At 40.5% G+C, this 15,214-nt stretch overlaps 1 protein-coding gene across 4 annotated transcripts in view; it reads right to left on the bottom strand.

Annotated features, from left to right (window-relative positions):
- The window catches only part of NDC1 (NDC1 transmembrane nucleoporin), a 72,629-nt gene that overhangs the window by 49,807 nt on the left and 7,608 nt on the right, over positions 1 to 15,214 (bottom strand). For all 4 annotated transcript variants that reach the window (XM_054558021.2, NM_001131932.1, XM_024249748.3 and 1 more), the window contains 3 exon segments: positions 10,955 to 11,129; positions 8,745 to 8,883; positions 2,085 to 2,193 (listed from right to left, as the gene is read on the bottom strand). In XM_054558021.2, coding sequence (XP_054413996.1) covers positions 2,085 to 2,193; positions 8,745 to 8,883; positions 10,955 to 11,129 — 423 coding nt within the window.

The raw sequence follows: 15,214 nt of genomic DNA, 5'->3' as shown, positions 1-15,214 counted from the left end.
CCACAATGCAATACCACCTTACTCCTCCAAGAATGGCCATAATCAAAAAATCAAAAAACAGTAGATGTTGGTGTGGATGCAGTGAACAAGGAACACTTCTACATTGTTGGTGGGAATGTAAACTAGTACAGCCACTATGGAAAACAGAGTGGAGATTCCTTAAAGAACTAAAAGTAGAACTACCATTTGATCCCGCAATCCCACTACTGTGTATCTACTCAGAAGAAAAGAAGTCATTATTCAAAAAGGATACTTGCACACACATATTTATAGCGGCACAATTCACAATAGCAAAATCGTGGAACCAACCCAAATGCCCATCAGTCAACGAGTGGATAAAGAAATTATATATATACATATATATATGTGTATATATATATGTGTGTATATATATGATGGAATACTATGCACATAAAAAGGAATGAATTAGCAGCATTTGCAGTGACCTGGATGAGACTGGAGACTATTATCCTAAGTGAAGTAACTCAGGAATGGAAAACCAAACATTGTATGTTCTCACTGATATGTGGGAGCTAAACTGAGGATGCAAAGGCATAAGAATAATACAATGGACTTTGGGGACTTGCAAGGAAGAGTGGGAGGGGGATGAGGGATAAGACTACAAATAAGGTGCAGTGTATACTGCTTGGGTGATGGATGCACCTAAATCTCACAAATTACCACTAAAGAATTTACTTCTGTAACCAAATACCACCTATACCCCAATAACTTATAGAAAGAGAAAGAAAGAAGAAATATAAAAGAAAAACATTACAGTGAAGTATTTACAGTAGAATGACAATTATAAGAGCTATGTAGAAATGGACTATATAAACTACAAGTGAAAAAAATAAACAGGATGGCCTATACACAGTGAGAAGAATTTTATAAAATATATATCCATAGAAAATATAGGATCAGAAAAAGTTATAATCTGAAAATAGTATTTCTGAAGGTAGGATTTTGTTTAAATGATTACATATTGCTAACAAGATTAATGTTTTCACCTTGCACTATTCATGATACTAAATAATAAACTACATTTTTGTGCTTAATATTCATGTTAATAAATTCCACAAGTTTCCCCTACCAACAAAATATTTACATTGTATTAGTATCAAGTTACAAATTATAAAAAGGAGTATGTCATTTCTAGATAGAGTAATGACCAAATGTTGCACAGTATTTTTTCTTTCTTAAAAAAAGAATGCATTTGTTTTTGATTGTGGTAAAAAACTTATACATAAAATTTACCATCTTAGGCTGGGCGTGGTGGCTCATGCCTGTAATCCTAGCACTTTGGGAGGCTGAGGTGAACAGATCACCTGAAGTCAAGAGTTCAAGACCAGCCTGGCCAACATGGTGAAACCCCATCTCTACTAAAAATACAAAAAATAGCCGGGTATGGTGGTGCACGCCTGGTAGTGGTCCCAGCTACTTGGGAGGCTGAGGCAGGAGAATCACTTGAACCCAAGAGGCGGAGGTTGCAGTGAGCCAAGATCACGCCATTACACTCTGGCCTGGGTGACAGAGCGTCAAAAAAAAAAAAAAAAAAAAAAATTGCCATCTTAGCCATTTTTAAGTGTTCGATACAGTAGTGTTAATTAACTATATGTACATTTTTGTGCAACAGATTTCTAGAACTTTTCATTTTGCAAAACTGAAACTCTATACCCGCTGAACAACTCCACCCCTTCCCAACTCTCCAGCCCGACAACCACCATTCTGTTTTCTAAGAGGTTGACTATTTTAGATACCTCATATAAGTGGAATCATACAGTATTTGTCTTTTTGTGACTGGCTTATTTCACTTAGCATAATGTCCTCAAGGTTTATTCAAGCTGTAGTACACAACAAGATTTCCTTCTTTTTAAAGGCTAATATTTCATTATAGTTATATGTCACATTTTCTTCAACAATATTTTCCTAAATACATTCTCTTTGATAATTTAAACAATGAATCAGTTGGGCTAATCACATACCTATAATTGTAGAAAACACACAAACACAAGAATGACTTCGTAACTGACATTTTCTAGGCTATGAGATAATATATCACTGTATCAAAAAACAGAAATTCTTACCAAGAAAATAATATAAAATGCAGAAATTTCTAACCAGGAACAGTGATTCCACACAACTGTGTTTAACTAGTAAGAGCAGAGATCTCCTAAAACGCAAGAACTTGTATTGCTGTGGGGAAAAGAAAAACAGAATCAAATGACACATCCAAATCAAATGATACATTCAACACCATCTGAAAGCAAGCACTTAAGTGTAACAGTCTACATAGAAAACATAATTATTGTACAAGAAGACAAAGGGCATTGCGGAAGCAAAAACATCAACTATTTCAGATGTTAAAAAAATTAATATTTATATTATTCAACATCTCACTGATAAAAAATCTGAAATAACAAAATTAACCATATCAATCCATACTTGGTAATAAGCACTATGAAGAAAGTACAAGAAACACAGTAACAACAGCAGCTAACATTTTTTTACCTTGCTTACCATGTACCAGGTACTGTCCTAAGCACTTTACATATTTGAATTCATTTAAACCTCGTAAGAACCCTATGAGGGAGTTTTTACTACTACCCTCATCTTAGAGATGAAGAAAACAAGGCACAGAGAAATTAAATAACAACCAATGTTATTAACCAGCAAAAGGAAAATCTGAGCTATCAATCCAGGCAGGCTGGCTTCAGAGCCTCCAATCTTAAAGATAATGCATACTGCCTTTGCACTAAATTTTTTAAAATGCTGTTTGCAGAAAAATAGGAGGCAGTGAAGAAGACACTAGCCTAGGTATCAAGAATTGTGAGTTTTAGTGCTCCCTCTTTCTGTACAACCCTCAATAAGTCACGCCTCCTCTCTAATTATGTGAAAGATAAGAAAGCTGAACCAGCTAAATAGTTCCTTAGTGGGAATCTGAAAATTCTAATGATCTAAGACAGGGGTGCCTTATCTTTTGGCTTCCCTGGGCCACACTGAAAGAATTGTCTTGGGCGACACATAAAATACACTAACGATAGCTGATGAGCTTAAAAAAAAAAAAGAAAAGAAAAGAAAGGAAAAAGGGCGGGGTGCGGTGGCTCACGCCTGTAATCCTAGCACTTTGGGAGGCTGAGACAGGCGTGTCCCTTGAGGTCAGGGGTTCGTAACCAGCCTGGCCAACGTGGCGAAACCCTGTCTCTACTACAAACACAAAAATTAGCCAGGTGTGGTGGCACATGCCTGTAATCCCAGCTACTCGGGAGGCTGAGGCAGGAGAATCACTTGAACCCAGGAGGCAGAGGTTGTAGTGAGCCAAGACTGCGCCACTGCACTCCAGCCTGGGCAACAGAGTGAGACTCTGTCTCAAAAAAAAGAAAGAAAGAAAAAAAATCGTAAAAAAAACAAATAATGTTTAAAGAAAGTTTATGAATTTGTGTTGGGCCACAGGTTGGACAAGCTTGATCTAAGAAACAGGAATCAAATAAGAAAAAAAATCAAATGTCTTTTCTTAAAAAAACTACACGGTTTCTGAAACAAAGGTTGTCTGCCTCTCTCTCCTTCTCAGTCTCTGCCCCTAAAATACCAATGGAAAACAAGACAAATGATTAGAAGGAATCAAAGGAAAAAGAAAAAAAATAAAAGATGAACTTCTCTCTTTTTTTTTCTTTTTCTTTGGAGATTAAGAGTCTCGCTCTGCCTCCCAGACTCGAGTGAAGTGGTGCCATCTCAGCTCACTGCTACCTCCACCTCCCAGGTTCAAGCAATTCTTGTGCCTCAGCCTCCTGAGTAGCTAGGACTATAGGCACGCCATGCCTGGCTAATTTTTATATTTTCAGTAGAGATGAGGTTTTGCCATATTGCCCAAGCTGCTCTCAAACTCCGGAGCTCAGGCAATCTGCCCACCTTGGCCTCCCCAAGTGCTAGGACTACAGGCATGAGCCACTGCACCCAGCCCTGGTCTTCTTTTATGCTTATATTAGGACTGATCCTTCCTTAAGGAATTTCAGAAGCTAAAGAACAGCAAAGAATTATAGTACTGAGAAACTATATCTTCATATTATGAATGCAGATGCCTACAGTATCTTACAAAAAGCAGCCCAGGCCCAGGCCAGGTGCGGTGGCTCATGCCTATAATCCCAACACTTTGGGAGGACAAGGTGGACAGATCACTTGAGTTCGAGACCAGTCTGGCCATCATGGCAAAACCCCGTCTCTACTAAAAATACAAAAATAATATATATAAGATAAGGCACGGTGGCAGGTGCCTGCAATCCCAGCTCTTCCGAAGGCTGAGCTGGGAGGACTGCTTGAACCTGAGAGGCAGAGGCTGCAGTGAGCCGAGACGGCGCCACTGCACTCCAGCCTGGGTGACAGAGCGAGACTCCGTCTCAAAAAGAAAACAAACAAAAACTAGCCCATATAAATACTTGGTCACTAATCATATTGTTTCAATTATACTGGTCTGTTCAAATATTTTCAAAGTACAAGATGCGGAATTGCACTATTCTGTGTAGCCACTGGGTGCTACCACCACCACACACCTGCCCCAATAAAAACAGCATAGTTCCTATACTATTCCTACTACAGCTTTCACCTCAACCATTCTTCACAAAGGTTCAGAGAGGCTAGGGAAGCAGGTCGGCATTTCAGCAGACAGGCAGAAAATACCATTTCCCCCACCTCTTGCTCCCATGCTGAAGTGTTTTTCAATTCCCTGTTGGATTTCTTCTGTGATTTGGCTATGAACTACCCCTCACTAAATATTTACTATGTGCCAGGCACTACGCTAAATACTCTATAAATCTAATACTTTCAACAGTCTTGTTGCCATAGTTTGCCAAGCCCTGTCTTGATGTCCATTTCTTTGTGCCCTACTTCATACTAACAGTCTGCTTTTCCCTATTGGTCCATCACTAAGAATTATTTTTTGTTCCTGTTCTTTTTTGGTTGGTTGGTTTTGTTTTCATCTTTTTTATTATTTGTATTTTTTACACTCCTGGTAACTCATAGAACAAAGAATTTGATAAAGGTAACAGAACTGGTTTTAGTAGTGTAGGCAAGTTTAAAGAAAAAACTAATGGACGAATGGCAAATTGGTTAAAATTAGTAGATCTTTAAAAAGCCTTAATTTTTCTACAAAAATTAGCTGGGCGCAGTAGCGCAAGCCTATAGTCCCAGCTACTCATGAGGGTGAGGCAGAAGAATCACTTGAACCCGGGAGGCGGAGGTTGCAGTGAGCCAAGATTGCGCCACTGCACTCGAGCCCGGGTGACAAGAGCAAAACTCAGTCTCAAAAAAAAGCCTTAAATTGTCATAATTACATGCAAAAAGTAGTTACTGAATAATACATATAAGATAAAACCACTTATATAAACCCCACTCCACAAAATATATAATGTTATAGGTACATACATGTAAATGTACACTAAACAGTCTGGAAGAATATACACTAAACTGTTGACAGTTTACCAGGTAAACTGTTACCAATTTAGTGTATATCCTTAATCCCATTGGTAACAATGGTTACCAGTGGGACAAAGATTGAAACTGGCCATGGGGTGGTCAAGGAAATGTTCAACTTATCAACATGGTATTTAAATATTTTACAATAAAAATACTATCACTCTTGGAAAGCTACCTGACAGGTAGCATCAAAAATAACGATGATACAAACATATTCAGACTGTCTGGCAAAAAATAAATAAATAAATAAATAATGATGATAATGATAATGGTTGTTATTGCTGATAAAATTCTTTAAGCTCTAAAGTTCTCTGGTCAACTTGGCTAATCATCATATCCCGCTCTATAGACAGTCAGAAGGGGAATGGGCCTAGACTTCTCACATCAAATTTGCAGTTTCCTGGCAATCCAACTTGCTTCCTTAGCAACTTAAAATGCACATGAAAAGGTCATACACTGTGTGCCACACTCCTAGAGTTAATTAAAGGATAAGCTATGGTGTCCTCCCTCCCTCTTAGTCTTCTCGGGAGGCAAACCTACCCTGCCGGGCAAGACACTTACAAACCTGATGGGCAGGAAACTATGGTCCTGGGCACCAAGAGCCATCATTTCCACTAGTCTTGCCAAATCTTCAGCTTCCTCATTCCACTGCCCTTCCACTGCACCACCCAGCAAAACACCTGCTCCAACCATCCCCAGGCTGGAGAACAGCACCCAGCTGGGCAGACCAATACCACTATACACTCATGGCTACAAGACATGCCCCAAATATATTTTTTGACCAAATACTGAATTACCAATTGTTAAAAAAATCAATATTCTACCAAAGCTAAAGCCAAAGCTGAATATTACCATCATAGAATAAACTTTTGGGATTAAGAATAAATCTAACATTTTACCAAAAGAAATTACAAAAAAAGTACTAAAATTTTACAAATTTTGACATTACATGGTAGAAACAATAATTTATCAGCATTGTCAACTATCGGACTTCTATGTGCACTCTACTGCATATCTGTAGTGTTAAACAGATGGTCACTTTCAACTGGGGACCATGGAGGTCCAGCAAGGTATTTTGGGGTATCTCATTTTTTTCTAACACTTCCTTTTATTATTAATATTCTTAATTATGTAATTATGTTAGGATCAAAGATTATTTATTATGGATATTTCTACATAAGATTTTGGAGTTTTTCTCCTTGTGAAATTTTGAGGTAGCCAAGTTGACTCCTGCTTTTAATTCATCTTCACAAGATAGGAAGAATTTCTAAATAGGACTTTTTTTTCATACACTCACAGATTGCAGGGAGGTAAGGGCCAGATCCTTTTCAGTGGGCACCATCTCCCTGCTGCGTGTGTATTTTCATTAGCTTGTTCTCATGGATGTAACAGGCATGTGAAAACTTTATTTCTCTTTTCTTTCTTTCTTTTCTTTTTTTAAAGAGATAGGGTCTCAGCCAAGCACAGTGGCTCATGCCTGTAATCCCAACACTTCGGGAGGCCGAGGCAGGTGTATCGTTTGAGCCCAGGAGTTCCAGACCAGCTTGGGCAACATGGCGAGACCCCATCTCTACAAAAAACACAAGAAGTAGCCAGGCGTGGTGGTGCATGCCTGTAGCCCCAGCTACTCAGGAGGACTGAGGTAGGAGGACTGCTTGAGCCGGGAGGTCAAAGCTGCAGTGAGCCGTGATCACGCCACTGAGCTCCAGCCTGGGTGACAGAGCAAGACCCTTTCTTAAAAAAAGAAAAAAAAAAATTAAAAAGAGAGTGAGTGCCAGGGTCTGGCTATGTTGCCCAGACTGGTCTCAAAGTCCTGGGCTTAAGAGATCCTCCCACCTCAGCCTCCCACAGTGCTTGGATTATAGGCACAAACCACCATACCCAGCCAAAAACTTTAGTTAATCCATCACATTCTTATATATTATACTCTCATAATAATATACCATTTGTTTACATATCCCTCCCTCTCCACCAGACTGAGTCCTAGTGGGAAGGAGGCTAGTTCTAACATTTTTGCTCCATTGCCCAGTCTTCAGCCTGCCAGGGCATGAATGAACCAAGCAATAGAACTGTGTGAATGAGGAGCAGCAGTAACAGGCTGGGAAGAGCCCTAATGCATCCATGAGACATCTCAGCCACCTTTCCCTCTCCTACCAGGGGAGTGCTTCTCAGTTCCAGGAATGACTCCTATCAGATTACATTTTTAAGACCTAACTGAAAGGTAGTTTATACTCTACCACTCAAACCAGCTGAAACTGTTTTATTTATACAAACTTTGCCTTGTTCTGAAAATGATAGGAGACAGTAAGTGACATATTCTAAAATTACTTGCACATCCCCAAACTCACAAGGTTCTTAAGTTCAAAAAGAAGCCAGCAGGCCAGCCACGATGGCTCACACCTGTAATCTCAGCACTTTGGGAGGCCAGCGGGGGCAGATAGCTTGAGCCCAGGAGCTCGAGACCAGCCTGGGCAACATGGAGAAACCCCATCTCTACAAAAAATACAAAAATTAGCCAGGCACAGTGGTGCACACCTGTAGTCCCAGATACTCGGGGGTGCTGAGGTGGGAGGATTGCTTGAGCCAGGAGGTCGACGCTGCAGTGAACCATGATCACGCTACTGCACTCCAGCCTGGGTAACAGAGTGAGACTCTGTCCCAAAAAAAAAAAAAGCAGCGGCTGGGAGTGGTGGCTCATGCCTATAATCCGAGCACTTTGGGAGGCTGAGCTGGGTGGATTACTTGAGGTCAGGAGTTCAAGACCAGCCTGGCCAATATGGTGAAACCCTGTCTCTACTAAAAATTCAAAAATTAACCAGGTGTGGTGGCATGTGGAGGCTGAGGCAGGAGAATTGCTTGAACCCGGGAGGCAGAGGTTGCAGGGAGTCGAGATTGTGCCATTGTACTCCAGCCTGGGTGAAGAAGCGAGACTCTGTCTCAAAAAAAAAAAAGAAGCTACACAGAGTACTTTGTACGAATGTCATCATCATCTTCCCCAAACCCTGCTGGGTCACAGCAAGTGCCACTACCTAGCAAGGAGGGGAACAGTGTAGCAAAGAGGTATTCTGAGAGTGGCAACAGTAAAAGGTAGCTACAACTCTCAAAAATATGCTGAAGTCTCGTGAAGATAAATCTCTTCTCTCTAAATGGCATTTTCAGTTCTAAGTTTTGGTTACCAAATCTTGAATGAATCAGATAAATCCAGTTATATACATATGCACCAAGGCAATTTTACCTCAGCCAAATTTTGACATAAAGTAATGCTCAAATGATCTTACCTGTATGATAGGAAATGGAAGATAGTTCATGTTGTTAACAAAATACAGGAGGCTATAGCTATAGCCCATAAATGCTCCAGCCAGTAGGAAAAAAAGATGATATTCATTTAAGCAGGTTTGCGCAGCAGGGCTACCAAAGCTGAAGGGAAAAAATTAAGTTATTAATTCAACAGTCAGGGACATATATCACTGTTTTAGGCTCAATGTTTACTGAAAGCAAAGCTTAATTACTTTAATGACTTAAGAAATCTCCCAAATTCTAACAAGATGGCTTGTTATCAGTAAGTGTGAACAAGATTAACAAAACCTTTTTTCCTGAATCATGAGACTCTGATCTTTAATTAATTCTACCTCTGCCCCCTGGAAAACTGACAGATTAAGAATACCTACTATAATAATAAACAGTGTTGCTCACAAGTTCCTAAACTGTGTCTGTGCTGACAGCAACTATAAATAAGTTATACATATCTGATAGAGATGCCGTAACATTGGGTTTGTGTTATCTCTTTAAAACTGAGTATTCCCTCATGGGGATCCTGGATGCTGTGCCCACAAAATTGCTACAAGAGATACTACTGGATTTTGTGGGGCACAGAGAGTCCCATACATGTCTGATACTGATTTTTTTTTTTTCCTCCTTGTACCTGAGTTGTATCCACAGACAAGACTGCAGCTCCCAGGTGGCTATGGGACTTATCACCTGTTTGAACTGCCTGAAGGACTCCTGCTGAAGAGGAATTCCTGATGCTTCCCAAATCTAAAAGGATCCCCCTGCTGGACACTGCTTTAAGCCACTATCCTATCATTTTACAATAGCTTCAACTATAAAAGCATAAGATCTATTTGGTAAACAACAAGCTCTCAAACTCCTTTGAGAGTTTCTTGAGAATCTCTATGATCTATGAGATATCTGGGGGTATACAGAGCCAACATCATAATTCAGTAGAACTCAATTTTTAATAGAGGCACACAGGTTGTAGGCCGGCCCCACCATCTAACTCCATGAGAGGTTAAGACTCAAGGTTAACTGTTATCTGAACTCCGAGTTACAAAATGATGAAGAAAGATTAGTTCTGTTAAAGATTCTGACTGTGAAATCATCAGGAAATGTATTTGTAATAGGCATTACAATGTCTTCAACAACTTGTAGCTTACTGCTGCCTTCTGCTCCCTGGAACTTCACTGCCACCTCCGTTAGGAAGAGAAGTGCAAAAAGGAATTCAAGACTCATCCATGGTGAGCAGTTGGAATTTCCTTTTTCATAGTAGTCCTGTACACACAGTCTTTTATCATTTAATGTTTATCAACAGGACAGTTTTTACCAAAGAAAGCTTATGATGTTAAGGGGGAATAAACAACCTGCCTTATATAATAGTAGCTGGAGGCAAAAAGAAAATCAAGTATTCAGTAGTAATAATGTAACACTGTTTTAAAGTCAGTGGAAATAGAGAACTTAAGATCACTCCAATCATCTTTGTTTTTAAAAAAAAAAAAAAACAAGGTCTCACTACGCTGCCCAGGCTGGAGTGCAGGAGCTATTCACAGGCATAATCATAGGGCACTGCAGCCTCCAATTCCTGAGCTAAAGGGATCCTCCTGCCTCAGCCTGCCAAGCAGTGGGACTACAGGCGCATGCCACCACTCCTGGCTTCCAGTAATCTTTTTTAATTTTTAAAGTCAGAATATCAACTTGCAATTAGTATCAATGCCATGTGTTCAAGAACTATATGAGTTTCAAAATTATAAAAGCACTCTATAAAAGGCAGTTATAATTTTAAAAAAATTTTTCTTCATTCTTTCCATACTACCCTTCCTTCAAACTCCAACCAAATGCTACCTCTTCCAAGAATATGTGTGGATCCCTCTTGTTTTCTGAACTTCCACAGGTTTTGTCTGCACATCTCACTTTCTTCATCCTACTACATCCCTCTGCATCCATGTCTTAATTTCTCTATTGTTCTCAACTCTCAAGGAGCTTATAGTCTATGTTTGAATCACTCTCATAAATCGCATAGCACCTTGCATACAATAAATGTTTTTTTAATTGCCGAAATCAATAAACATAAAATATTAAAAACACTTGATATATGCAAAAAGCATCTTTTGCAAAAGTCTGGAAAGCAAAGAATACTCATAGGATTAACCTATATAGGTCACCTTTGGCTTAGTAATTAAACGAGGTTCCTAAGAAAATATATATTTAATATTACCTGTTAGCACCAGTGCAGGGAACCACAAGAAAACTGTACTGGCCCTGGGTTATCACTGCAGCACACCAGGCCATCACCATTCCCATTGCAGCATGAATAAATGAGTGCATGAGTTGCTGAGGATGAATGATCTTCCCTATCAGAGCTAGTCTGGAGCAAGGAATAGAAGGCACAACTGCAAAAGAAACACATTACTGTGGTTTTATAATCTACAGCATATGCAGTTAGAGGATCTAAACTATCCCCTCTCATCCTTGCACAAATGCTCCAAAGGCAGAGAGAAACCCACAGTCAATGTAAAATAAAATACAGAAAAATTTAAAGTTAAAAATTCTAAGTTAAAAAAATTTGAGAAAAGCATGAATAAACAGACACAAAAAAATCCAAAGAATCTAAAGATGAAACCTAAGGGTAGCATGATCAACATTTTTCATTAAAATTTCCTAATAGTTCAAATAGTGCCTATCCTAGTATTCTCCTAAGCACCATAAAAGAATAATGTTTTTTTTTTTCATATATGGACTACTGTAATGGTCTTGCAGTGTGGGAGAGTGACTGGGTTCAGCTCCTGAATACTGACTTTTTATTTATTTATTTATTTATTTATTTTATTTATTTATTTTTGAGACGGAGTTTCCTCTTGTTGCCCAGGCTACATACAGTGCAGTGGCGCAATCTTGGCTCACTGCAACCTCTGCCTCCCAGATTCAAGCGATTCTCCTGCCTCAGCCTCCCAAGTAGCTGGGATTATGGGCGCCTGCCACCCTGCCTAGCTAGTTTTTGTATTTTTAGTAGAGACGGGGTTTCACATGTTGGCCAGGCTGGTCTCAAACTCCTGACCTCAGGTGATCCACCCACCTCAGCCTCCCAATGTGTTGGGATTACAGGCATGAGCCACCATGCCTGGTCTACTTTTTAAAAAGAGCTCCTGCCATCAGCATTTGAAACTGTCAATATATAATCCACTTACAAAAAATAAACCATAAAGTAGGTAAATACTGACAACATAAATGCTAAGATAAATGCTTATATGGGGATTTTTAATACCCTTCAGACGATCCAAAAATATTTTCTGCAAATGAGCTAGGGAGGCAAGTATGGGTAGGACATGAGGGATGTTTACCTTTGGCAACAGCTAGCCTAGGGTTCCCTGATCTATCTATGCAGGTATTTTCCTCTTACTATACTCAAAGTAAAGAGATGGCAGGAGGTAGAAAATTAAGTATGAAGGGACAAGTTTCAGGTGCTTTACACTTTGAGGAAGAAGCTCCTATCACCTCTCCCTCCCCACCAGAAATGCCCACAAGGTCCTACTGACTGTGCCACTAACTTATAACACTCTAAATATACCAAACCTTCTCATGTCACTAAGCCTTTTTATATGCTATACCTTCTCCCTAGAACATCATTTTCCTTCTTTGTCTACTTAATTCAACTCATCCTGCAAGGCTTGGTTTAAGGATCACCTCCTCAAGTTCCCCCATGCTGGGGCAAGGGGTGCTCCTATATAAGCTCTTACCATCCAATGTACTGTAATCAAATATGCTTCATGTTTACTGTCTGTCTCTCCATTAATCACAATCTCTGGAGAAAGATGGGACCATTATCATTTCTCTTTTCTCCCCACACAATGCATGGCACACAGTAAATGCATAAGGGATGGTTACTGAAGGAATGAGCTGAAGTGAATAGTCAGGCTTTAAGAAGGACTGGCTGGGGACCCCTCAACTGACATATTACATACAGAAGATGACCCAGGCACAGGGGAGAGTATGAAAGAACACTCTGTTTAAGTGTGGCTGTAAGCCAGGGAGTTTCTAATAGGGCTTGCATGGAAAAAGCTTACTAGTCAATAGTGAGGAATTAAGAAAGCAGGCTGGGTGCAGTGGCTCATGCCTGTAATCCCAGCACTTTGGGAGGTCGAGGCTGGCAGATCAAGAGTTCAGGAGTTTGAGACCAGCCTGGCCAATATGGTGAAACCCCGTCTCTACTAAAAATACAAAAAACAGCCCGGCGTGGTGGCAGGCAACTGTAATCCCAGCTACTCAGGAGGTTGAGGCAGGAGAATCACTTGAACCCGGGAGGCGGAGGTGGCAGCAAGCCGAGACCATACCACTGCACTCCAGCCTGGGCAACAGAGTGAGACTCCATCTCAAAAACAAGGAAAGAAAGAAAGAAAGCGAGGCTGGGCCCAGTGGCTCACACTTGTAATCACAGCACTTTGGGAGGTCAAGGCAAGCAGATCACTTGAGGTCAGGAGTTCGAGACCAGCCTGACCAACATGGTGAAACCCCATCTCTACTAAAAATACAAAAATTAGCCAGGCACGGTGGCATATGCCTGTAATCCCAGCTACTCAGGCGGCTGAGGCAGGAGAATTGCTTGCACCTGGGAGGTGGAGGTTGCAGTGAGCCGAGATCGTGCCACTGCACTCCAGCCTGGGCGACAAAGCTGGACTCCATCTTGGAGACCAAAAACAGAAAGCAAGCAAGGGAAAAGGATACGTATTGTAACATCCAAAGTCAGAATTTGAAATTTTACGCCATATTTTACAAGGAAGTACTGAAGAACTAAAAAGGAAAATGATGTAGGCTGGGCACAGTGGCTCACGCTTGTAATCCCAACACTTTGGAAAGCCGAGGCAGACCGATCACCTGAGGTCAGGAGTTTGAGACCTGCCTGACCAACATGGAGAAATCCCGTCTCTACTAAAAATAGAAAAAATTAGCCGGGTGTGGTGGTGCCTGCCTGTAATCCTAGCTACTCGGGAGGCTGAGGTAGGAGAATCGCTTGAAACCGGGAGGCAGAGGCTGCGGTGAGCCGAGATCACGCCATTGCACTCCAGCCCGGGCAACAAGAGCGAAACTCCGTCTCAAAAAAAAAAAAAAAAAAAAATCCTCCCGGTCTGAGTATTCTATGATCCTACTGCATCTGTTTTCTCTCAAAAAAAAAAAAAAAAAAAAAATAGGCCAGGCATGGTGGCTCATGCCTGTAATCCCAGCACTTTGGAAGGCTGAGGCAGGCCGATCATGAGGTGAGGAGATCGAGACCATCCTGGCTAACATGGTGAAACCCCGTCTCTACTAAAAATACAAAAAACAAAATTAGCCAGGCATGGCAGCGGGTGCCTGTAGTCCCAGCTACTCGGGAGGCTGAGGCGGGAGAATGGTGTGAACCTGGGAGGCGGAGCTTGCAGTGAGCCGAAATCGCACTACTGCACTCCAGCCTGGGCAACAGAGCAAGACTCTGTCTCAAAAAATAATAATAATAAAATAAATAAACAGAATATTCATATAATCAATGAAATGTAAATCTAAAACATGACATTATGATCAACTAATTTAAGGTTTAGACATGTTAGTACATATGCAACATGTACATTAAAAAAATTTTTTTTTAATTTAAAAAAAGGAAAATGGGCTGAGTGCAGTGGCTCACGCCTGTAATCCCAGCACTTGGGAGGCCAAGGAGGGCAGATCACAAGGTCAAGAGATCAAGACCATCCTGGCCAACATGGTGAAACCCTGTCTCTTCTAAAAATACAAAAATTAGCCGGGCGTGGTGGCGCATGCCTGTAATCCCAGCTACTCGGGAGGCTGAGGCAGGAGAATCACTTGAACCCAGGAGGCAGAGGTTGCAGTGAGCTGAGATTGCACCACTGCACTCTAGCCTGGCGACAGAGCGAGACTCTGTCTCAAAAAAAAAAAAAAAGAGGAAAATGATGTTATAGTAAAAAAATAAGTGTCAGGAAAAGCTTCTTATCGTATCTTTTTTTCCTTATGTAAATCTGCCACAACTTGTATCTTATGGGCAGTCTCAAGGAATCTGAAAAGGCAGAAAGAGTATGAAGAGAAACAGAAAAATTAAAAGCTCTGGAATCCAGCAGGTGATTCTCCAAGGCAAAACATAAGTTTTTTTTTAATCACAGTATTATAAAGTATTATATTTGAAAAAAAAAAAACTTAGAAACCACCTGGTCTTCCCTATAAAGGAATTCTTTTCATAATGTATCTGCTAAATCACAGCTTTAATACTAGCTATGAACTATTAAAAGGTCTAAATTGTTTTATTGTGGTAAAATAATAAAATTCACTATTCGAACCATTTTTAAGTACACAGTTCTGTGGCATAAGTACACTCATATTGTTGTACAACCATTACCACCATGCAGCTCCCAAACTTCTCCATCTTCCACAACTCTACCCATTAAACAGCAATTCTCCACTCCCCCTCCCTCAGTCCCTGGTAACCAGCATTCTA

Source organism: Pongo abelii, chromosome 1 (assembly GCF_028885655.2).
Source record: "Pongo abelii isolate AG06213 chromosome 1, NHGRI_mPonAbe1-v2.0_pri, whole genome shotgun sequence".
Classification (NCBI taxonomy): Eukaryota; Metazoa; Chordata; class Mammalia; order Primates; family Hominidae; genus Pongo; species Pongo abelii.
This window is presented reverse-complemented; position numbering and strand designations above follow the sequence as displayed.